The sequence below is a fragment of the Gracilinanus agilis genome, chromosome 5 (genome assembly GCF_016433145.1).
Source record: "Gracilinanus agilis isolate LMUSP501 chromosome 5, AgileGrace, whole genome shotgun sequence".
NCBI lineage: Eukaryota > Metazoa > Chordata > Mammalia > Didelphimorphia > Didelphidae > Gracilinanus > Gracilinanus agilis.
This window is the reverse complement of record NC_058134.1, coordinates 67,854,863-67,881,076: the sequence shown is the minus strand read 5'-3', so window position 1 is coordinate 67,881,076 and position 26,214 is coordinate 67,854,863. Positions and strand designations below refer to the sequence as shown.

General features: G+C 41.5%; 1 protein-coding gene across 1 annotated transcript in view; it reads right to left on the bottom strand.

Annotated features, from left to right (window-relative positions):
- LOC123249821 (amyloid beta precursor protein binding family B member 1 interacting protein) overlaps nt 1-26,214 on the bottom strand; it is an 84,606-nt gene that overhangs the window by 9,866 nt on the left and 48,526 nt on the right. The window contains exons 6-9 of the mRNA XM_044678932.1: nt 25,473-25,616; nt 19,807-19,917; nt 2,926-3,024; nt 2,306-2,423 (exon numbers count right to left, since the gene is read on the bottom strand). Of these exons, the coding sequence (XP_044534867.1) occupies nt 2,306-2,423; nt 2,926-3,024; nt 19,807-19,917; nt 25,473-25,616 (472 nt within the window). The remainder of the gene's footprint in view (nt 1-2,305; nt 2,424-2,925; nt 3,025-19,806; nt 19,918-25,472; nt 25,617-26,214) is intronic.

Below are 26,214 nucleotides of genomic sequence, written 5' to 3'. Positions count from 1 at the left end.
GAGAGAGAGAGAGAGAGAGAGAGAGAGAGAGAGAGAGAGAGAGAGAGAGAGAGAGAGAGAGAGAAGGAGAAACCAAGAAGACTAAGACAAGGGGCTACAGGCTTGTGAGGCTGCATGCAATAATACAGGAAAGAAACCTTTTGGCAGGAACTGACCACTCCAAGAGAAGGCAAGTAAAGATGAAAATTTTTTGAGGGTTTAGAGAGAGCAGGAGATTTCTGGATCAATGTATTTAGGATTGTATAAAGAGGGCTGAGCCAGAGATAAGAAAAAACCTAATACTTAGATCTCCCTTCAATCCATTTTGCCAAAGTTGCAGAACTAAGCCTTGTAGGGAAGCATTGAGAATAGTGATTCCTACTATTCCCTAAAGTTAAGCCCTCTCTTTGTAACCTTGATTCCACATCTTTCTGTCTCCTCCAAGACTGTGGTCCAATCATCACCTGGTCATTTCAACATATCCAGGCAGTGAGGTAGCAGAACGGAGAATGTACTGGATTTAGGAGTTGGGAAGACTGGATTTCAAATCTGGCCTTTGACACTTACTAAATGGGGAAAGCATTTAATTAATCTCTCCTTGCTTCAACTTCCTCATCTATAAAATCGGGATAATAATAGCATTTACCTCACAAGTTTGTTTTGAAGCTCACATGAGATAATATGTATAAAGTGCTTTGCAAACTTTAAAACAGATATAAATATTATTCCTCCAAAGTTGTTAATTATGTCCTTTCCCACTGCTTCAAATGTATATGTGTGGGATGAGGTTTACCAGTTTCCTTAACTGAAAACAGGAAACCTGCCTGTGTTCAAACCTGGGATTTGACAGCCAGACAGCCAGAGCCTGTGTGACTGGGTAGTGATCCTTCCCTGGAGGGTGTCTGCTCTCAAGTGCTACAGAGGCACACCTCACAGAGACAGTGGACGGCAGTTCTAATCTAGAGGCTGAGGGAAGTGACAAACAGGACACTGGCTCAGCAGATGTGTGTGGCTCCTGGACTGTTTAAGCAGCTTGAGAATTGGCGGAAAGGGAGAATAAAAACTCACACTTATCTGGCGCTTTAAGGTTTACAATTTCATCATGGTGAAGTAGAGAATACAAGTCAAAAACATTTTTTTTTGAGTCCAGACCTGTGATTTTAAGAGGATAGGAAGGATTCTCTCAATAAGGATATCTCCTCAAACAATGAGTATCAATAACTCTCATGCAGTTTATTGTCTCAGAGAGTTGTCTAGAGCAGAGATGTTAGACCAGTGGTTCACGATCCCAAGGGCATCTTGAAACAGATTAAAATGTTATTGGCTGGGCAGTGAGGTGGCCCAGTGGATAGAGAGTCAGGCCTGGAGTTGGGAGTGCCTAGGTTAAAATATGTCATCAGACTAGCTGTAAGACCCTGGGTAAGTCACTTAAACTGCCTAGCCTTTACTGCTCTTCTGCCTTGAATAATTAGTATCATATCTAAGACAGAAGGTAAGGGTTTTAATAAAAAAAAGTCATTGGGAAATTTATAACAAAACAAAAATATAATCAAAAGGCTAATATTATGTTTTAAAACTAAGTAACTCTGCAGCCTACAAGGATCCTTATATATAGTGTAATGATCCCTGTTTCTATTTGAGTTTGACACCACTGGCCTAGTACTAAGAGTTGAAATGATTTAGTTCAAAATACGTGTCTGAGTTGGGATTCCAACCCAAGTGTCCCAACTCCAGGTGCAGTACTTTTTCCAGGAAATCTCATCAGTTTGGAAAAGTTTCCCACTAGAGAACCCAGAAATAGTAGCACTAATTCTTACTAGACAGGGAAAGACAGAGTTGAGTGGTATCCCTGAAGGACCTCTCAGGAGATCCATGTTCTTAAGACTAGCTAAGATAGTTTTACAAAGTGAGACTTTGTAGGAGTAACAATGAAAAAATACTCCTAGTGTTTTAAAAAAAAAAAAAATATATATATATTATATATGATTTAATAATAAACAAAAGGAGGAGGTAAAAGGAAAGGAAAAGGATTTTTTTCCGTAAAGTGAGCAAAGCAAAGAGAGCCAAAAACTCACACCTGCAGCACTTTACCAAAGCAAAGCACAAGCTCCCCAAAAAGAGCCCCTCCGCGTGGGTCTCAGCCAAATTTATATCATCAAATACGTCAAATGAGGACCTAACTTAAAAGGATGCTGGGAACGTAGCTCAGGGGTGGCAAATTTTCTACCTGCACAACTTGAAAATGCAGAGGTTGATGGGAGTCCATATTTCCTAGATTGGAAGGGAACACAAAGATCATTTATTAATAAATGAATTCTCTTTATACCTTTGGAGGGGGCCTGTGTTGTCGTGGCTGGGTCCACAGTGCCTAGGTTAGACCACCGAGAGGCAAGTCCAGCTCTTGCCATAGCCTTCTGATAGTTGTCATAGAGGATCTTTCCATACTACAGAGAGAGAGAGAGAGAGAGAGAGAGAGAGAGAGAGAGAGAACAAGCCACAGATACAGTCTGTTTGATTAAATGTATCAGGCAAATACAGTCTTTGTCATTAACTGAATTGTTTGTAACCCTGCTCGTCCTTTTAACTCTGAGAGTGATTTAAAAAAAAAAAAAAGGATTCACTAATCCATAGAGAAACATTGTTTAAAAATAAGGAACTCCCTATGCAGGATATACACATTTTTCTTGTTTCCTCTCTTAAGGGCAGGCTGTTGGCTATTACTATTATGTTATTATGCAACTTATTTGCAACATGCTGAACGAGTGAAGGTTTTTAGTTCTTTTTTTCTTTTACTTCTCTCACTTGTCAGTTGGTCAACAAATAAAAGCCAGTTTGTGGAGAGAGGCGAGACCAAGTCTTTTCTTTTTTCCACCCTGAGGCTCAAGGTTGGACACAAGGCAAGAGAGCAGTTCATTTCTGTACAGTCAATGTAGAAAGATTTCTCACCTTGGCAATTCTGATTCCAGTGACCCACTGATTTAGAGATCGTGCATCATCACAGCAAAGGTACTTGATATATTGTGACTCCTTTTGAATCTGGGGGTGCTGCAATGAATAGTCATAAATTATTTGTATAAATATAATAATTATAAAATGAACAAGTCATGTTGTTACTTTCTGAAGAGCTCCAAGTGCTTTGCAAACTTTTTTTCATTGGAAAAATATTACCATCTACATTTGTTTTTGGTTTTTTTTTTTTGGTATGAGGTTGCAGAAGATTTTGGTTTTTGTTTTAAACAGATTAAATATGGAGAAAATTCACTATTATGTCACGCCACGGACCTTTTAAAACTTTATTAAGAAACTAACTATGCCATTTCATTTATAGAGTACTTTAAAGTCTGTAGAGCACTTTACATGTTATTTCATTTGATCCTCACAACAACCTTGTGAGACACAGTCTATTATTCCTCTTTTACAGATAAGTAAATTTAGGCTGAGGGAGCTTTGGTAAGTGTTTAAGTTATATTCAAAGCCAAATACCTCAATCTTTTTTTTTTAGACGCTTACCTTCTGTCTTAGAATCAATCCTGTGTATTGACTCCAAGGCAGAAGAGTGGTAAAGGGTAGGCAATGGGGGTCAAGTGACTTGCCCAGGGTCACACAGCTGGGCAGTGTCTGAGGCCAGATTTGAACCTAGGACCTCCCGTCTCTAGGCCTGGCTCTCAATCCACTGAGCCACCCAGCTGCCCCCCAAATCCCTCAATCTTGAAGTCCAACACTTTATCTATGATGCCACCTCATTGCTTCACCCTCCAAAGAAAGGTAATCTGCATTTTAATTTTTATTATTATTACCCATGTCATCTCTATCGGCATCTAAATGGCATTTAAAAATGAGTGTGTAGCCCTGTGCCAGGTGCTCTAAAATAGTCGATAAGAATTGAGAGCAGCTAAGAAAGACAAAAACAGTTCTTGCCATGAAGCAGTTCACCATCTAACAGAGGATACAACACAGAAGTAGCGACACCCTGCCCGTCTGCTATCCAGGGCCACATGCCAAAGCTACCTACGACTGACCAAACCTGAGATTCTCTGCTCACAGGAGCCCTGCCCGCCCCAGGGTCAGAAGTGAGGAGAAATCTGGGGTGGGGGGCAATCCGATCAAATAGCTGCGATCCATTGCCTTGCAGAGGACTCCCCACAAAAAGTCAGGGCCACAAATTGCAGAGTGTGAGAGTAAAATTTAATAAAGTATTTTAATTTATAGGATTTATTCATAACGAAGTGAGGGAGAAAGGGATTCCTTCAGCCAAGTGAGAGAGCCAGAGACCCACACCGGCCGCGCTTTACCAAAGCAAAAGCCCAAAGAGAGCCCCAGAAAAGAGAAAAAACAAAAAGCTTCCCGGATCAAAACCCCGGGGAGAGAGGCCAGAGCTAGCAGAGCAGAGCGCCTCTGAGTGGGGGTCTCCAGCAGATTGATTTCCCAGGTGAAGAGGCAACCCAAAAGGATGCTGGGTGGCGCGGCTCAGGCGCATCACACTTCCACCTGCACAAGAGGTTCCTCCGTGCCTCAGAACTCCTCAGCAGCCCTGCCCTTTCTCTGTTTGATCCATCATTCCCTCAGAGGATTCAAGGTCTCAGGGGTGTGGGGACCCTTTCCATCAACCCCTCTATGTCCTAGTAGTTTGGTGAATAAACTACTGTGATTGCAAAAAGAATTCTCTGGTGGTAAACGTGTTATTATATGTATGGAAACATGATGAACCACAAACACTTGATTTTCTGGGGGACTTGCCCCATTTCTCCAGTTCTTCCCTCTTTCTGAACTTCTAATTAAGTTAAATTAAGTTAATTTCTTAATTAAAGAATTAAAGAAAAAATGTCTAAAATTAAAAATCAAATTAAGTTAAACTCAAACTTTTTATGTCATGTTGCCTGTTGGCAACCGGGTAAAACCCATGGACTCCTCAGGATCATGTTTTTAGGTGAATGGAAAGGATTACAAAAGGAATCAAGTAGAGGGAAATGCAGTTATCAAAATCTTTTTTGGAAAAGTTTGTTGATTCAAGTTAAGAACCCTCATTCTAGGAGATAAGTGGGATGCCAGCTCTGTCTCTAAAAGTATCTCACTTTTGTTTTTTCTACTTATTTAAACTCTTACTTTCTGCCTTGGAATCAATACTAAGCAGGTTCCAAGGCAGAAGGCCTACGTCATTAGGGTTATGAGACTTGCCCAGGGTCACAGGAAATAAGAAGCGTCTGAGGCCACATTTGAACCCAGGACCTCATCTCCCCAAGCCTGGCTTTCCACCGAGCCACTTAGCTGTCTCTTCCCTGTACCCCCACTCCATTACTACATAAAGGATGATATTAATTGGTTAAATAAGTATATTTTCCTTTCTTTACCAGTTGAGATGTGACATAATCAACAAATATTTATTTATTTCTTTATTTTTTAAAAACCCTTTTAGAATCAATACTATGTATTGGTTCCAAGGCAGAAGAGCAGTAAGGGCTAGGCAATATGGGTTTAGTGACTTGCCCAGGGTCACATAGCTAGGAAGTGTCTGTGTTCAGATTTGAATCCAGGACCTCCCATCTCTGGGTCTGACTCTCAATCCACTGTGCCACCCAGCTGCTCCCTCAACAAACATTTATGAAGTACCTACTTTGTGTCAGGAGATACAAAAAGAGGCAAAGACACTTCCTATACTCAAGAAGTTCATAATCTAATGGAGTGGACAAACATATGAATATGCACCAACGAGGTATAAACAAGATAAATGGGAAATCATTACTAAAGGAAGGTCCTGGAATTCAGAAGGTTTCCTGTAGAGAAGATGTTAGTCGAGCCTTGAAGAAAGCCAGGGACATCAGTGGCTGGAGAAGAGGAGGAAAGGCCTTCCATTTTTGATTTTAGGCACTAGTCTCCTACCTGGGGTTGATGGCCCAGGTGCTGTAGAAGAATGATGGCGGACTTATTTGAGCAAGGACCTCTTAGGAGACTGAATGGGAGAGACAGAGCTGGAGACAGCCCTCCAGTGCTAGAAGGGACAAGTTCACGCATCAGCCTCAGCAAAGGAAACGACTACGTACAAAGGCATCCACATACATATATCAAAATTCTAGACGTTAATGAGGCCACAAAAAAACCCAACTATGATTAATATTTGAGAAATTCTTCTTTGGGGCATACTAAATTGTTAATATTTCAACATGAGCATGTTTGCCTTTGAAATTTCTGTTGTTCAGCTGTTTTAATTGTGTCTGGCTCTTTGTGCCCCCATTTGGGGCATTTTTGGCAAAGATCCTGGAGTGGTTTGCCATTTCCTTCTCCAGCTCATTTTACAGATGAGGAAACTGAGGCAAACAAGGTGAAGCGATTTATTTGAACTCAGGAAGATAAGTCTTCCTGACTCCAGGCCTGACAATGAAATGGATAAATACTAAAAATTGTTGTTTGATTTACTGTTTTGCTGAATATCTAGACTAAAAAAAATGTTCATAATGAGGATTAAACTTACATCTCATGCATATATCTGTCCATCCTCTTCTCCTTAGAGAGATGGTATTAAACATTCACCAGCATACTTCCAACCTTCACTTCAGATATTTATTAGCTGTGTGACCTTGGGCAAGTCACATAACTTCTCTGAAACTCAACTGACTCATATGTCATCTGGAGCCAATAATATCTGTATCACTTGCCTTATGGGTAGTCCTGAGGCTTAAATGACAACACATGCAAAGTGCTTTGCAAATGCTTTCTAAATGTCAATTATTATTTTTATTTCTTAAGATGATTATAAACCCACAGTGTGAGGGCTGGCACTCAGAAGCCTGGTAGTCTGGCCGTGTCATTTTACAGATGAAGAGGCTAAGGTATAAAGGCTAAATGACTGCCCGGGTCACACAGGTGGTGAATATTAGAAGTGGGATCTGAACTTGAGTCCTTTGTGCCCTTCCACTGTCGAGCATCTCTCTAAAGTTAGAGTATCTCTTTCTATACTTTCGGAGGGGAGGACAGGAACAAACGTTTATTAAGTGCCTGGACTGTGCTAAATGCCTTATAAGTATCTCATTTGATCCTCGCAACAACTATGTGAGATTTATTCTTAATGCTGTATTGTTTTCCATTTCTCAGTGATGCTCCGTATTATCGGTATTCTTCAAGGCTCTCCTCACTCCTTCGTCCTGACATTCTCTTATGTGCGCTGCCCCAGAGCAGCTTCTAAAACTGGGATGACTGTGATGGAGACTGTGAGCCCCTTCTTGTCCTGAAAACAAGAAATAGTTTAAATCAAGTATACCTGGGGGGGAACATCAGGGCCCTCAGGTGGGCACTGCGGAGTACCGATGAGGTCACTCTCAACCAGACATAACCCGATTTCTTCATCTAGACGTCAGCATCCTAGAATCAGGCATCTGCTTTTCCATCATCGTGACCAAATTAGGGAGGGACTTTAAATGATTAATCCTACCTCCTCATTAAGTATTCACCAATTAGAGACGTGTTGGGCTGTGTCTGTGGGAGGGCTGAGGAATGAGCTTCCAAAATTGTATTTAATGACTCAAGATGTTGAATGAAATTTATCTTTGATCACCAAGAAAGATCACTGACCAATTGGTTATTGCCAGTCTGATCAACACATTAATTTTTTTTTTTCCTGGAATCCAAACTCTCAGAACTTTAAATGGTCATCCCTGAGAGGTAAATACTATTATAATCACCATTTTTCAGTTAAGTGTAAAGATTAAAATTAATATACAATAAATATTATATTTTATAAAGTTTATTCATAATAACTAAAGTAAAAAAAGCTAGCTAACTCAGCCTAGTCAGGAGAGAAGAGAGAGAGGCAGAGTTCCTCCCAGCCAAATGTATAAGTGGAAATTTTATATCCTTTGGACTTCATCTCCCAAAATTCTCCCATCCTCCCAAGGTTCCTTTTTCCCCTCTTTGTTTACCTGCATTCTTTACGTTTTGGGTAATGCCTCTCTCCCTCTCTCTTCCTAGTGAATGGGGCTTGGTCAGTGCTCCCTGCTTTCTCTAGATCTCTAGTTAAATATTAATAAATCTTTGTAAATATTATACTTTGGAGATATTAAATATTAATTTTAAAATCTACATTTATCCCTTTTTAGATTTTAAAATTACTATTCAATATCTCCAAAGTATAATTTGGACCGATTAAAAGGAATTCTGGGAAATACTGAAGGACTTCTGGGGGATGAAGTCCAAGGTACAAAATTCTAATGAATACATTAGGAAATGGAGGCAGACAGAGGTTAAGTGATTTGCCTAGTATCACACGAGTGGCTGGGGCAACATTTGAACTCAGGCACTCTGACTCCAGACCTAGCACAAGCTGCCCAACCTTGTGGAGGTCACCCTTCAATTTTCCCCTTAGAAATTCTAAGCAGGGAAAACCTGGGATTGAGGTTCTGTGCCTCTTCCCAGATTAATCTTTCTACCTAGATCAAATACTCTTTATTAAAAAAATAATAAAATGTAAAAAAAAAGAGACAGCAGCTAGGTGGTTCCATGGATTGAGAGCCAGGCCTAGAGACGGGAGGTCCTAGGTTCAAATCCGGCCTCAGACACTTCCCAGCTGTGTGACCCTGGGCAAGTCACTTGACCCCCATTGCCTACCCTTACCACTCTTCCACCTATAAGTCAATACACAGAAGTTAAGGGTTTAAAATAAAAAAAAAGTGACTCCAGACACTTCCTTAGCTGCATGACCTTGGGCAAGTCACTTACCCCCCATTGCCTAGCACTTAACAGTTCTACTCTGGAACCAAGACACACTATTGACTTTAAACCGTTTAAAACAAAAAAAAGAAAAATTCTAAGCAATGGTGTCTCGGTGAGTTCCTACCAACGCTGCTACAGTAAAGTGTTCCTTTATCTTATGAGCAACACTACTAAACTTGGATTCTTTTTTTTTAAACTAGGCGCAAGTACATTTAAAAATGTAGCCAGTTAGAAAGCCTCTGACATGGGGAGAGAATTCATTGCCTTTGGCTTGCAGTTCTCCCTCGTCTCCAGCAGATGGCATCCAATGCCTTAGGATAGCTGACCCCATTGCCTTCCCTGTGGGTGGGGCCCTCTGTGACGTCATCATTCTGGATGCCGGCCTTTTTTTTTTTTTTTTTTTTTTGGCCAGTTTTACCCCAAACCACCGACCTCTTTCAAGGCCTTTCAAACAGAAGTGCAGATTCCAAGTATCAATGGGCTCGCTCAGGGCATTCACTGTTGGAGGGTGGGGCGGGCAGAAGAAAGGCTGATCAAAATGTTTACTCCCGCCATCAAGCCCACCAATCCACCATCCCCGCCGAGAAAAAAACGGGGGAAGCAGAAACAAAGAGCTCCGAAGGCACTAAAACGACGTCTTGCTCTGACACCCCTCGCTACTGCTATGCAGTTCTGGCTGGGTATACGGCAAAAGAGATTTTCCTTCGAAAGTGATGACTTTCCTGGGGGGGGGGGAGGGGCGGCGGCATTTCTTTAACGTTTTAATAATCCCTTTAGGGAATCGGCATATTTCATCTTGTGATATTCAAGAAGGCCTAAGTTCAAATCTGGCCCGGGCACTGCTTGGGTGGCCCTGGCCAAGCGAATGAACTTCTGTCTGCCTCAGTTTCCTCGACTGTAAAATGAGGATCATAACAGCATCTACCCCCTAAAGTTGTGAAGATCAGATGGGCTATCTGTAAAATGGTTTGCACAGGGCCTGTGACATAGCAGGCACTGTCTACATGCTCATTTCCTTCCCTCTCCCCCCTTCCTAATGTCTGTTTTTTTAATTTATAACCCTCACCTTCCATCTAAGAATCAGTACTGGGTATTGGTTCTAAGGCAGAAGGGCAGTAAGGGCTAGGCAATGGGGGTCAAGTGACTTGCCCAGGGTCACACAGCTAGCTAATGGTTTGTTTTTTTTTAAGCTCAATATTCTGAAATGTGTGCTACATCCAAGTACAGAAAAACAGATATTCTTTCAATTAAAAAAATTGAACAGAGGAAGGAATTTTTGAATTATAATTCTAGGTCCTCTACTGACTCCTTTTAAAAAAATTATTTATTATTAAAAAAAAAATAACCCTTACCTTACATCTTAGAATCAATACAGTGCATTGGTTCTAAGGCAAAAGAGTTGCAAGGGCTAGGCAATGGGGGTAAAGTGATTTGCCCAGGGTCACACAGCTAGGATGTGAAGTCACATTTGAACCTGGGACCTCTCCTCTCTGGGTTTGGCTTTCAATCCACTGAATCACCTAGTAGACTCCTGAGAACTCAAGAGAGCCAGAGAATAGGTTGGCCTTATTTTGTTTAGGCATAAAATGGAAGCAACCCTCCATATTTACCTTAATCAAAGGGATTCTGGGAAGGTGAATTAACTCCTCAGCATGGCTTTCTTAGTTTTAAGTGAGAAACTTTGTTTTGGGCTTCAAATGTCCCATTAAACACCTTGAAGTTCCTCTCCACTGAGGTTATCCTGGTACTTCCCAAAGTGCCTTGCTGCCCCCCTGGGGTGACATTCTGAGAAACTGTTTGCAAAATATCTCAGGGAAAAGTGCTAATACACTCCTTTGGGTCTCTCCTGCTGAAAAGATCCAAGCTGTTTTAGGACATGCAAAACACTTGTTAAAAGGACGTGAGAAGTCACTGAATTTTATAGCTACTATTTATAGCTTTTAAAAATATACATATATAGCTTTATATATTATTTTACAGACATTTAATGACTATAGTGGCTATAGACACTATTTGGTTCAATTTCTTTCCTAATATAAATGTGAAAACTGAAGTCCAGAAGGCTGAAGAAGAAATTTGTCCAGCTTCATAATTAGTGTCAAAGCTAGGACTAGAACCCAAAGCTTCTGATTTTGGGTTCTCTGCTTTTCTAATCCACATCCCACTATCTCCTAACAATTATGAAAAGTAGAAATGTCATTTCCCTGGCTGGCATAATTGCGTTTGTCTCTTTCATACCCAGTAATAGAATAAAGAGCACAAATTCCCAAAGGAGCAAATTCCTCCCTTCCCCAAAACACAATAAGGTAAGAGTTGGAATTTGCAACAAATAAGGGGAGAAATTACAAAGCAGTATTCTGAAAGTATTAAAACTAAACCCAAAATTAATTTCCCTTGAAGAAATTGCAAGAAATTATCAAGTATGCACCCCTAGAATTTAAGGAAAAGCTAAAAAAGTGTATGATTCTCCTCCCTTGACCTGTGGTTTAATTGGTATAAGGAATACCTAACATGGAAATACTCTTTACCAATGTAGCCTATCAAGGAACAATCAATCAATTAACATTTATTAAGTGGCTACTCTGTGCCAGGCACTATGCTAAGTACTGGGCATGCAAAAAAGAAACGAAAGATAATCCTTGTATTCAAGAAGCTTATAGTCTGATGGGGTAGACAACATGCAAAATTATTGCGGGGGCAACAAGGTGGCTCAGTGGATAGAAAGCCAGGACCAGAGATGGGAGGTCTTAGGTTCAAATGTAGCCTCAGACACTTCCTAGCTGTGTAACCCTGTGCCAGTCACTTAATTCCAATTATCTAGCCCTTACCATTTTTCTGCCTTGGAATCAACATTTAGTGTTGATTCTAAGGTAAGGGTTTAAAAAAGAAACAACTACTATATAACTTGGTTTTAGAGACTTTCTGGGATACTGGGATACTGAGAGACTTTCTCAGGGTCACAAAGCTAGTATGTGTTAGAGATGGGCTTTAGATGCATCATGTCACCACTGGCTAAAACATCCATCCATCTATCCTTCCATCCATCCATCCATCCATCCAACCATCCTTCCATTCATCCATGCATCTCTCTCTTCTCCTCCTCCTTCTCCTCCTCCTTCTAGATCTTCTTTCTTCTCCTTCTCCTCTCCTTCTCCTTCTCCTTCTCCTTCTCCTCCTCCTCCTTCTCCTTCTCCTCCTCCTCCTTCTTCTCCTCCTCCTCCTCCTCCTCCTCTTTCTTCTTCTTCCTCCTTCTCCTCTTTCTTCTTCTTCCTCCTCCTCCTCCTTTTTCTTCTCTCTCTCTCTCTCCCTCCCCCTCTCTCCCCCCCTCTCTCTCTTACTCTTTCCCTCTCATATTCTCTACAATTGAAGCTATTCAGGAGCTACAGCAGAATAAATGATGAAGCATTTATTAATTGCTTATCATAGACCAGGTAGGCTGACCTACCCTATAGAAATGGGTTATGGATGAGGGCAGGGCATTTTGGTAAACTCCTTCAATTAGACACGAACCTAAGGTGTAGGAGAGGGAGGAGAACTGGATCTGTAATTTCATTTACACAGACAGGGGAATCCCAATAAGGACACTTGCTCTGCCAGAACAACTCTGAATCATAGAGAATTGAGGATACACGATTTTCCTTAGAACACACAGATGGTGTTTCAGAGTCAGGGCTTAACCCTCTAACTCCAGGGCTCTCTCTACTCACTATATCATGATACCTTCAAAGCATAACAAAGGTAAGATCCTTTCCCTCAGATTAGGATAAGTCCAAAGTTATCTGCAGAGACCAAAAAACGAAGAGGTAAAAACGTCAGAATCAGTTGCCTCCATCAGTGGCCAAGGAAGAGGCTCCTCTGATATGAGAAAACCACTATCAGACAGAAACACTCTGAGAATAGAGACGGGCAAAATGCATGAAGCTATCCTAGCTTTAGGAAAATATTTCTTGAGTATAAAAAATCTTTCCCTCTAATATATGCTTCCAAGAAATCTACTGATTTTATAATTTGGTTTCCTCGTAGAATTAGCTGCCAGCAGGATAAATGATACCAATTCCTAAGTCAGGACTTGCAACTGCAAATTAATAAGCAGGCATTGGCTCAGCCAGAGCAAGAGCTATATATCCTGTTCATGTCACTGCAGGTGTTTATTTGAATTAAAACAACAAACAAACAGGGACAGGATCATCAGATTCCCAATTGATAGATAGAACAACTGTGTCTTTTGATATTTTTCTCCTTACTTGGTATCCTGAATTATACGTACATCCCTCATATCATATGCAGTTAGTGCTAAAGAGGACCTTAGAGGTCACCTCATTCAACTCATTTTTGTTTTTTTTATATTTAAAGAGACTGAGGCCCAGAGGGAAATGACTTGCTCAAGTTCACACAGGTAATAAAGCCAATAGGTCTTTTACTTGAATTCAAATCCTCCTATTTCTTAGATCCAGATTTTAGATCCACTTTTGAACTATACCACGCTCTCTCTGGAATGTTTGTGTATCCATATTACTAAACTAAGCAAATATAATTTCTCTGATTAAAATGTGGCCATAGTTCCAGGTAGACAGTTTATTTTCCTTTTTTAAAAAATAAACCCGGGGGCAGCTGGGTAGCTCAGTGGATTGAGAGCCGGGCCTAGAGACGGGAGGTCCTATGTTCAGATCCGGCCTCAGACACTTCCCAGATGTGTGACCCTGGGCAAGTCACTTGACCCCCATTGCCTACCCTTACCACTCTTCCACCTATAGGTCAATGCACAGAAGTTAAGGGTTTAAAAAATTAAAAAAAAAAATAAACCCTTATCTTCTCTTTTAGAATTGATTCTGAGTATTGGTTCCAAAGCAGAAGTAAGGGCTAAGCAACTGGAGTTAAGTGACTTGCCCAGGGTCACACAGCTAAGAAGTGTCTAAACCAAGAACCTCCTGTCTCTAGGCCTGGATCTCTATCCAGCTGCCCCTAGACAGAAAGTTGAATGGAAGACTGAACAACATGGAGGGGAGGGGTAGAAGCGGCAGAGTATTGGTAAACAAATTCAGTTCTCTAAACTATAGCTAAACCTCTGAGTAAGGAAACTAATATAATTTCCCCAACTATCAGAGAAGGAACTGGGATGTATGGGAGAGGGCAAGTGGGGCTGGGTAATTGTGAAAGCAGAAACTTACTCTAAGAAAAAACAAACTGAATGCCATCTAGCTAGAAAGAGGGAAGCAAGAAAGAAAAATAATATTTCACTGATTATCCAAAATCTGCTTTCTGATGAGGAGAATCAGAAACCAATCGGAAAATGGGTTGGTTTTCATCTTCATCAATATCTGAATATTGCAAAAATGAAAAGAATATTTGATTTGCAAATAGAAGACAGCGGTGGGGTAGGGGGAGTATGAAACTGGGTCCTGCCACTTCCTGAGCTGGGGTGAGCCACTCACTCACACAAGGAAGGGGTTAGTCTAGGTGACTTAAAGAATCTCTTCCAGCTCTAAGTTTACAATTATATCATTTTGTTTCTCATCCTAATGAACTCTTTTTAAAAATATATTTTTATTGATTAAGAAAATGTTTCCATGGTTACATGATTCGTGTTCTTTCCCTCCCCTCCTCTCACTCCCCCTCCCGTAGTCAATGAGCAATTCCACTGGGTTTTACATGTGTTATTGATCAAGACCTATTTCCATATTATTGATATCTGCACTAGGGTGATCGTTTGGAGTCTACATCCCCAATTTTATCCCTACTGAACCACGTGATCGATCCTATGTTTTTCTTCTGCATTTCCGCTCCCACAGTTCTTTCTCTGGATTTGGCTAGCCTTCTTTCTCATAAGTTCCTCAGAATTGTCCTGTATCAGTGCACTGCTGCTCTAACTAACCCTTTTCACACATGAAACTGAGTGTGGCTGGTTGGAAACCTGCTTGCTTTTTTGAAAGAGTTATGATTTGCTCTGCACTAAAAAAAACCACGTCTGCTTCAAACAAAATTGGTGCTTTGGCCCAAGCCTGTTGGCTTGGATGTCATGCGAGCTTTCTGTCGCACTCCTACAGACTTTCAGAAGGTTTCTACTGGAGGTCCGCAGGAGGGCATATTAAATAAGTTATTTCTTTTTTGCGTCTGGATTATTTTTCTTAAATTCAGACAGATCTGCTGGTGGGTCAGCCCTGAGAACCTGCTCTACAGAGTGTGATAGAGCTATGTGCTGCTCTAAAGGAAAGAGTCCTGCCTCTGGAGTCTGAGGATGTCAGCTGAAATCCTTTTACAAAGACTCCCTGTGACACTCTGGGCAAATTACTGAACCTCTCTGGCTCTTAGATCCTCATCTGATGAAAGTTCCTTCATCATAATGAAGGGAGTGAACTAGATCAGAGATTTTTTACATGAAGTCTGAGAATTAAAAAACAACAATGACACTCTTTTGAAACTCTATTTCAATACATCTGGCTTTCTTTATAATGCTTTATAATTATATTGTTTGCATTTTAAACAGTTATTCTGGGGCAAGTAGATGGCACCGTAGATAAAGCTCCAGGCCTAGAGTTGGGAATACTTGGGTTCAAATAATACTCAAATCCATCCTAGTTGTGTGACCCCGGACAGGCTGCTTAATCTCATTTGCCTAGCCTTTACCCTTCTGTCTTTTTTTTTTTTAACCCTTACCTTCCATTTTAGAACTGATACTAAACATTGGTTCCAAGGCAGAAGAGCAGTAAGGGTTAGGCAATGGGGGTTAAGTGACTTACTCAGGGTCACATAGTTAGGAAATGTTTGAAGCCATATTAGAACCAGGACCATCTATCTCCAGGTCTGGCTTTCTATCCGTCGAGCCACCTAGCTGTCCTTCTTCTGTCTTAGAGTTATTACTAAGACAGAAAGTAATAGTTAAAAAAAAGATCATTAGGGGGCAGCTAGGTGGTGACTTGAATCAGATCTATAGATGGGAAGATCTGGGTTCAAATCTGGCCTCAGACATTTCCTAGCTATGTGACCCTGGGCAAGTCACTTAACCCCAGTTATCTAGTTCTTACCACTCTTCTACGCTGGAACCAATAATATGCAGTAGCAATTCTAAGAGAGAAGGTAAAGGTTTAAAAAAAAACACATTTTGGGGGCATCTGGGTGGCTCAGTGGATTGAGAGCCAGGCCTACATACGGGAGGTCCTACGTTCAAATCTGACCTCAGATACTTCTGAGCTGTGTGACCCTGGACAAGTCACTTAACCCCCATTGCCTAGCCCTCACCACTCTCCTGCCTTAGAATCACACAGTATTGATTCTTTTTTTTTTTTTAAACCTTTATCTTCTGTCTTAGAGTCAATACCATGTATTGGCTCCAAGGCAGAAGAGTGGTAACGGCTAGGCAATGGGAGTTAAGTGACTTGCCCAGGGTCACACAGCTAGGAAGTGTCTGCGGCCAAATTTGAACCTAGGACCTCCTGTCTCTAGGCCTGGCTCTCAATCCACTGAGTCATCCAGCTGCCCCCTTACAGTACTGATTCCAAGACAGAAGGTAAGGGTTTAAAAAAACCCAAATTATTCTGAGAAGGGGTCTAGTGGCTTCACCAGACTACAAAAGGGGTGCCAAGAAGGACCCCCTTAAAAAAGGTAAAGAGCCTCCGACCTAGATGCCACCGGGGTCTTTTCCAGCAATAGACTTCTTATGAGCCTCTCAGTTCTAGCTGTCATATTACTAACCTGAAATATCAAATATGACCTCCTGCTCACTGTTGCTCTCAGATATGCGACTGAATAAAGTCAGGGGTGGGAAGCGGGACTGTGGGATTGTGCCTGACACAAATCCGGCTCTGGAGCAGTCTGAGAAGGGAAGAGCTCCGCAGCCACGACCCTCCCCTGCTCGGGGATCCGCAGCAAAGGGAAGCAGCGGAGCCTTCAGAGGACAGAGAGGTGGCTCTTCCCTTCCCGCAGGGCGGCTTCAGGGCCGGTACCCAGCTGCATAAACGGTATGTGCTGATGCCCTCGTCTCGGCTGATTCCCTGGAAACCAATTTTTCTAAATCTGAGATTAATTCAGCATTATGCACCATTACTCTCAGATTACTCAGGCAAAACCAGCCTCAATAAACCATAATTAAATCCCCACATTGTTTCAAGCACATCAGACCAAGAGAACCCGTTCCATTTGCATATAGATTACCTAGCGGTTGGCCCCCTCCGAAGGGTTTCTCATCACCCACCAAGCCTGGACTTTGATGTCAAGCAGTTTGGACGCTGTCTAGCACGCCTGCACCTGCTCTCCTGTCTACGGAAGGATGCTGGACCGAGGGAAACGCTTCTCAAAGACCAGGGCAACCTTTCCCTTCTGGGAGAAATGATGGAGAAGCCATCCATGGCATCTCTACACTCGCCCTGCTCCTTGGGGCGACCGAGGCCATTAGAACTCACGACCCCTCGCAATGAGCCTTAAAGAATGCAGCTGGGGCTCTGCGTCTGTCGTCCATGGGGGGGGGGGGTTAGGGGCGCGCTTCTCTACAGGCCAATGGCTGAAGGACAGAGGAGTCCGAGGCAGCCGGCAGATGACCAGAAGAGCCCTTTCATCATTATTCTCCCGTTTGCGCCCTCTTTTACCTCAATTCCTTCCTCGTTATGCCCTTGGGACTGCCTTCTCTCTCTCACCAGCCTATTATGGTTGCTTCTGTTCACAGAGGCATAGGTTAGAGATTTAGAGCCGGCAGGAACAATCGAGGTCAGTCAGTCTCACCGATTCATCTTATGGATTAGGAAAAAGAGGCCAGGAGAGGGAAAGTGATTTGCCCATGTCCACTCTGCTGGTCATTAGGTAGCTAGGAGGTAGAGTTGACAGGGTGCTAAGGCTGGAATCAGGAAGAATTCAAATCTTATCTCAGGCACTTCCTAGCTATGTGACCCTAAGCAAGTCACTTAACCTCCGTCTGCCTCAATTTCCTCAACTGCAAAATTGGGATAATAATTACTTCTGAGAGTTGTGAATATCAAATGATATATGAAAGCACCAAGCGCAGGTTCTCACACTTTGTAGGCGCTTAAATACTTATTTTTTCCCTCCCTCCTCCTTCCTTCCTTTCCTTCCACAAGGAGGCAGAAAAGGGAGATGGGATACCATGAATAAACTTCACCTACTTTACTATTTTCCTCAGGGCTGGGCTTATCCAATGCATTCTTATCAAGTCCTCATATGATATTCGGAGTGTACAAATTTTATCATGGCCCATTTCCTTTAGTATTAAGAATAAAAAAATGGGTTGAAACGCTCCTTGTGCCTCTGGAAGTGAAGCACAGTCTCTGTCTTGTCAAGTTGAAGCTGGATGTGAATTTGGCTCATTGACAACAAATCTAGCCTGGAAAATCACTGTGACTAGAAATAGAACATTCTGTGGAGAACCTGATGAGGGGTCCTTTGAAATTTCCCTAGACCTGTGATGGCAAACCTAGGGCATGCATGCCAAAGAAGGCGTGGAGGGGGCTGCTGGGTAGCTCAGTGGATTGAGAGCCAGGCCTTAGAGATAGGAGGTCCTGGGTTCAAATCTGGCCTTAGACACTTCCTAGCTGTGTGATTCTGGACAAGTCACTTGACCCCCATTGCCTAGCCCTTACTGCTCTTCTGCCTTAGAACAAACACATGGTAATGATGCTAAGATGGAAGGTAAAGGTTTCTAAAAAATAAAAAAAGAAATTTAAAAAAAGAAGAAGAAGGCATGCAGAACCCTCTCTGTGGGCACTTGCACAGTCGCCTGCCTGCCAGAGTTTGTTACCAGGAAGCCAGAGGGACTTGGGCAGAGCTTCTCCCTTCCCCCCTCCACCATGCCTGTAGATGTTTTTTCATATCACCCACTCCTCTGCCCAGCAACCCAGTGGGAACGCTTCCTCCCTTCCCTGTCTGGGCTAAGGTGGGCCTCTTCCAGGCGGCAGAGCTGGAGGGGAGGGGAGAGCTCGGGCTTCATTGGCATAACCTTTAAGAACCCAGAGTCACTTACATCCCACCATAAGGTCCTGAGGAGTTAGATTTGATTTGTGGTGTGGACAATCTACAGGGAGACACTTTCTGCAGGACTTCTCATTGCACTTACGGGCTTCTAATCGATAGTTATTTGTGGAAATCTTATCCTTCCTCTCCCTCCCATCCCCTCTGGAGTATAAACTCCTTGAAGGCAGACAAGATGTATTTTTTCATCTTTGTATGCTTATCACTTAGCTCACAACAGGGGCATGGTTAATGTTGGTTACATGATGAAGATTCAGGAGAAGGAGGGAAAAAACTTGGAAATATCAAAATTTCTTAAAACTGAAAAACAGGCAATAATTTTTTAGTTAAAAAAATAATTCTGCTTTACATTGAACCTAGGACTCAGAAGACATAAAAAAAAAACTTCAACATATGGTGGTTATGATTCACAGCTGGTGGTTCAGTGGATTAAGTAACATCTGTAGAGTGAAGAAGACCTGTGAATTAAATTTGGAAGTCCAGCCTCAGTTACTTCCTATCTAGGGAATTCTGAGCAAATTGCTTAACTTTTTTTTTTTTAAACCCTTATGTTCCATCTTAAAATCAATACTGTATATGGGTTCCACAGCAGAAGAGTGGTAAGAGCTAGTCAAAGGGGGTTAAGTGACTTGCCCAGGGTCACATAACTAGGAAGTGTCTGAAGCCAGATTTGAACCCAGGACCTCCCTGTTGCTGGGTCTGGCTCTCAATCCACTGAGCCACCCAACTGCCCCCTCAATAAACATTTATTAAGCATTTAATGAAGTATTTGCCAGGCATTTGCTAAAGGCTGGATAGTAGAACGCTGGCCTTTGAGTCATGAAACCCTGGTTTAAAGTCTTGCCTTATGACATATACTGGCTGTATGACAATGGGCAAATCACTAAACCTCTTTATACTCCATGAAACTCCAATAAATTACGGATGCTTCTGCATCAGCAGAGAGAGTTCATTACACGGATGAAAGCCTCGATCTGGGCCAAAGAAATAATAAGCTACATTCATGCCTACCTAAATACAGCTAGCAGGACACACGTTGTTACTTTGAAAGCTGTGGTCAGCGTCGTCGTCTAACACTGACGGCTCAGGAGGGATGCCCAGAGTCACCCGCCTCAGCAGCATCTCCTGGAAGAGAAAGGACCTGCCCCTACATACCTTCAGTACGAAGCAATGGTCAGTCGGAGCTTTATATTTCATTCTGTACTGTGTTCCGTAATAAACATTTACATTTTCAAACTGGATGAAGCAAGCCAAATCCCGTGAGGTCTACAAATGAAGGGAAACAATACATTACAGAAAAGGTAACTAAGATTTGGGGACAATAAAAAGCCCTCCCATCCCCCAGCCTCTTAGGGAAATTTGGGATGGCTTGTCTTCTCTAACAACTAACGTGCTATGTTTAAGCAAAATATGAACAAACCGTCTTGAATTCTGTTTGCTTTATTTGATGGACTGCTGTGAAGGGGACCCAGAAAATCAAAGATCTTTTTAAGAGGAGCACAAAAATAGGGTGCAGCGATGGGCAGCCCAACCAGAAATTGCCTTGCTCTTCTCGTCCCTTGCACCACTGGACTGACTTTGAGAGCCCCGGCTAACTGACCTTGGCTAATTCCTCGGGATGCAATCAAGACAAGGTGACTGCCAAGGAAAGGAGGACATTTCCCTTTGGGGCACCCATTACAGAGATCCTTCCTTTCTGACAAAGGGATGGATTCTGTGGCTAGAAATAGCATCTGGTTTTTCTCCTAAAGAAAGCTCCCACTAACAAAGAGACATTAAAAGGCATTAATTGTGCTTTTCGGTGTTTTAGCAGAAATTTCGGGCACTTCCTCAAAGGAAAGTTTTTTTTTTTTCCTCCCTTCATTCCTTTTTTTTCTCCTAATACAGCAGGTTTTCTCTTGCTCTTTATTGTTTGATGGGTTGCCATGGGAACAAAATGGCTGCCTCCCTGAAGGCTCTTCTTTGTGAAGGGAGAGTGCAGTGTTTAATCTGCATAGTCCATCGCACCTTAATTACAAATTTGGTTCTGTTTCTCTGTACTGGTTCTGTGATGCTAATATAGCTCACAAACAATAAAAGTTGGAATCGGCACGTGTGATTTGGGGGCTTCGTTGTCCCCCTCCTCCTTTTATTTTACCATCATGTGCCTTTTTCTTTTGGAAACATTTTTTCCTGATTTCTTACACCAGTTAGTGGTTGGGTTTAAAATGTCTTCTTTCAAATGCGGTAATCCAACCCAAGTGGGGCTTTCTGATACCAGCTTTCAATTGGCTGCCTGCAGAAATGGCTAGAAGGGTTGAGAAGCCAAACCAAAGCATGTGTTGGATCAGGGCTCCATTTTTAGTAAATAATATTATATAAGCCAGTTCTATGGATTGGGAATCTTTCTAAGTGTCATTTAGTCAATAATCATTTATTAAGAGCCTACTAAAAAAATAAAAATAAAAATAAAAAGAGCCTACTATGCGCCAGGCACTGTGCTAAGAGCTGCCTCGCTAATGTGGACAAATGAATGATTGTTATTTTGTCTGACTCTTCATGACCTCATATAGGGTTTTCTTGGCAAAGACGGGGGAGCAGTTTGCCATTTCCTTCTCCAGCTCATTTTACAGATGAGGAAACTGAGGCAAACAGGGTCAGGTGAGTCCCATGGCTAGTGTCTGTGGCCACATTTGATCTCGGGTCTTCCTGACTCCAAGCTTAGTGTTCTATCCACTGTGCGCCTCTCTGCCCATTATGCATGTCAAGGACCTACTATGTGCCACTTACTATACTAAATCAAAGAAAATCTTCTGAAATTCCATACAGACACAGACTCTACTTGTTCAGTAAGCATGAATGTGATTATTTGTTCAGGAAGTGCTATTTTAAAATGAAGATGTTATCTTTCTTGGAAGGTATTTACTTGCATATGAATACCTGTAACAATGTTATGTATTCATAATAAAATTTAGAATATTTTCAAGTAAAAGGCAACCTGGCAGAGTGGAGAGAGAGCTGGCCTTGAAGCCACAAAGTCTGGGGATGGAGTTCTGCCTCTGAGACATACTGGCTCAGTGACTTTCTCTTTCTTTCTCTTTTTAAATAAACCCTGACCTGCCATCTTAGAATCAATACTGTGTATTGGCTCCAAAACAGAAGAGCAGTAAGGGGTAGGCAATGGGGGTTAAGTGACTTGCCCAGGGTCACACAGCCAGGAAAGATAAGAGTCCAGATTTGAACCCAAGACCTCTGGTCTCGAGGCTTGGCTCTCAATTCACTGAGCCACCTCACTGCCCTCTAACTGACACAATTTTAATGGATGATTGTTTTTAGAATTAGGCTACACAAGTCACTTGACCCCCATTGCCCACCCTTACCACTCTTCCACCTAGGAGCCAATACACAGGAGTTAAGGGTTTAAAAATGTAAAAAAAAAAAAAAAAAAAAAGAATTAGGCTACAAAGTAGTTGGATTTATTAGTCACTGAAGGATGGGAGAGGCTTCCTTTTTTTCTTTTATTAAATAAGGCACGTAGGTGTATTTGTTTCTTGACTTCAAATCTGGCCTCAGACACTTATTAAATATGTGGCTTTGGGCAAGCCATTTAACTAACCTCTATCAGCCTCAATTTTCTCAACTGTAAAATGAAGATAAAAACAGCACCTACCTTTCAGGGTTGTTGTGAGGATCAAATGAGATGATATTTGTAAAGCATATATTTGTATAAATTTGTAATGATACTATTTGTAAAAGATAATATTTGTCTGGCACATAGTAGGTACTTTATATACAAAAATGGTTATTCCTTTCCTTTCTCCATTCTATCTGGCATCCATAGGGAATGAACAGTTCTAGATAAGCATTTTCCTGAAGGTGTAATCCTTTATGTAATAAAATAAAGACTATAAATCAGGGATGAACAGGGATCTATTTCCTTTGCTTCTGCTACCCATGCCTTTGTAGTTTACAAGAATTCTTGGGGTCTGATTACAAGGAATGGCTCAAAGACTTTGGGTCACTTCATCTCTAAGTACTTTAATTTCCATGCCTGCACTCCCCCTCTTTCCTCCTTCTACCATTTTGCAAAATGGTGGAATAATATATAATAAAATATAAAATTTTAGAAAAACATCACCAATACATCCTGAAGAACATATCACTATTTGGGGGGAAAAAATCTCCAATTACAGTTCAAATTCACATAGAAAGCACCACTTAGCCAATCCTATCACTGAGGGAACGACTTGCCTATTTAATAGCTCCAAGACATGGATGTATTGACAGAGAGGTTAAAATAAATGATCGGCTTGAAGAACCTTTGAGGAACTTCTCACAATTCCTGGAATCAGAATCTGTGCTATTTGCACGGTGCTATTTCTTTTCCTAAATCCAAACTACAGCCTTCTAGGCAAGGCAGACAGTTTACCGTTGATAGGAAACATGCAAAGGATGGAGGAACTTCATCCAGTAGGAAATTCCAAGTGTGAGAACCACTTGTGTAAAAGGAACACCTTTTACACCATCCCAACTACGACTTAGTAGATGACTTGTTTACGGTCACTCGGCTTGTGAGGGACCAAGAAGGGATTTCCACCAGGTCATCCTGACTCCAAACCCAGCTTCTAGCCACCGTAGACTAGGTTCTTCCTACATATCATCTGTGGAAGTTTTAGCTTGATGGGATTGCAAAGCTAAGGAAAAAGCAACATTATCTACACTATGGAAAAGGCAACAGCTTTGATACACCTTATTTACGTCGTGTGAGAGTTGGGTGAAAATGGAAGCACGTCCAAGGACGTGTTAAAGGTATTGTAGAAAAGACTCTTACGGTGGGAGAGAAATTTGGCTGAGGATTCTTCCAAATCTTAGTTTGTTTGATATCAAAGCACGAATTCAAACATTTTGTAAACACTGGGCCACCTAAAATGGTTAAACACCTTAAGGAGCCTCCAATTAATTTAGAGCACGTCGTCCATGGTCAATAAGAGCGTCTGTCTTGGGAATGACCTAGAATGACTTTCCTGTGCGAATCAATGCAATATTCGATCTAGACGGTCAGGCTTGGGTGAAAATGAATCTACCGAGACTTCAGGGACTCAAACGATAGTCAATGACGTTTTTTGTCTAAAATGGCAGCAGAATGGAGTGGACTGAGAAGTCAGAAGGCTCAGCAAGCCTTGAGACTATCAGTAAGTCACTTCACCTTTTCCTGTCATAATTTCCTTATTGGTGAAGGGGGAATAATCATATCTGCCTTACAGGTTTGTGAGGAAAGCGATTGTATCACATGCAATATAAATGGGAGCCATTATTCTTGTTATTACTCCTGGATTTACAGGAGAGGAAGGGAAGACTAATGCAGGAACCTAAAGGAAGGAAAATGGATGCGAGTCAGGCTCTCCCTGGGAATATAAAGTGAGAGAACAGTGGGGTGGATAGAAATGACTTGGAAGAAATGAAAGAAATGAATCAGTAAATGGGTCTTGGGGTAGGTGATGGCCCTATTACTTGAATGAATACCAGGGGATAAATGATGACTATCTACTTTTAAAATTTCTTTTATTTTTGTACCTTCTTTGGTATTTTTGTCCCATTTTTCTGTAGTGACTGCAGAAAAATGATTAAATAACTACGTATTTACTTAGGGACAAGAGGGAGGGGAAAAGGATCTGGATTTGAGTCCTTTGAAACTTCTGGAAGGCAGGGACTGTTTGATTTTGACCTTTTTATCCCCTGATGCTAATTATTAGCACAGGGTCTGGTACATCCCAAGTGCTTAATAAATGCTGGTTGATTGATTGAGACAGAGGAGAGAAACCCAGGAGGAAGGCCAGTTAGGGAAGGGCAGGGAAGAGAACACTTGGGGTCCCTGAAGTGAGGGAAGATGATGGGATGAACAGGGAGTGGATCCATAACTAAGGCATAGAATGCCTAGCAGTAGGAGACAATAAACAAACAAACAAAACAATCAATCAATTAATTAATTAATTAAATGAAAGGAACCTGCATGAGTGAGGGTCTCACTCTGATTGGCTGGGACTGAGTGGGGTGGGGGGTGGGGTGGGGGTGGGGGTGGATCAGAAGGATCTTTCTCTGACCCAGGGAAGAAAAGAGTTCTTGACATCCTCCTCATCATCATCACAGCTAACATACAGCACTTCCTTTGTGCCCAGTACTTTGCTGCTAAACACTTTATGATCATTATCTCATTTGTTCCTCACAACAACCCTGGGAGGTAGGTGCTAGGATTATTCCCATTTTACTGATGGAGAAACAGAGGCAAACAGAGGTGAAACAACTTGTCCAAGGTCACACAGATAATAAATATCTAAGGTGGGATTTAAACTGAGATTTTCCTGACATTCCATGATCAGTATTCCATTCACTGCACTACCCAGCTGCCTTTATTCTGACTATTAGCTATTATTACGTACAGGACTAAACTTTCAGGAAAACTCTGATCTAGAACTCTTCATCCCCTATTGACTTCAGACACCAGAAATTGTACAAGGTAAGCTATGAAACCTTGGAGGGAAACTGGATCACAGATCAGATATAAAAAGAACCGAATCATCTTTAGGAAAAATGTCTCCAGTATTTCTTTTAAAATGTGGATCTAAAACTGAACATGATGTTTTTATTTGCAAGGCCAAACCACTAAAAGACAAAAAGTAGTTTCATCAGCTCTGTCTTAACAGAGTATTTGTACAAGTGTTGTAGTCACAGCAGACTTCTCAGGTATAACAGACATTTGCCCTTAAAATGTCACCTGAAGATTTCTTTTCTTTCACCTTCATGAAATGCTTTATTGCTAAAGTGTTTCCTTTTGACTTCCTGACCTTAGTCTTTCCTTTGGGTACATAATAAATTCCAGAAGCCCGTAAAAGAAAATAGCGTCTTTTCCAGGATTTCTTTCCATCTTCTTTCAAATAAAGAGCCCCTTCAATCTCTGGCACAATGACAGATGTCCCACAGAAACTTTCCTGCAATAGAGAGTCCGGTTACACAAAATGTATGAAATGTAAATAGACATTTGTGCTCTCATTTAAATAAAATCTAACAAATCATTTTAAAGTTCCCCTGACATGCTCAGTGTATACATTTGTATCCTATAGCATTTGCGATTGAAGGAGAGAGCACAATGCTGGCTAATGGAGAGACTACTGTAAATAACCAAGACCAAGTAAAAAGTAGAAATTAAAAGTTTACTCAGTTTTTAAAAAAAAAAATTAAAGTTGATGATGAAGAAGGCAGATGGCCCTTTTTTTTTTTTTTTTTTTTTTTTTTTTTTTGCATCACTGCATTACCACATGATGGTCTGTTAAGCATATTAACAGTCCTCATCTTTCCAGGTGTCTCCCCAAACCTCAAAATTGGTTATAAAATTAGTTAATTCCATCTGAGTCACCCTAACAAGGAAGCACAATGGAGGTAAGGCCTTTTCTGTCTTTTCCTTTGAAAAGAATCCTAGAGTCAGATGAGATCTCTGAAGCCATCTAGGCCAGCCTCCCCACTTCATTTTACATATGAAAAAAGTGAAGCCAAGTTCAGTGACTTTCCCAAGGTCACCACAGATAGTGA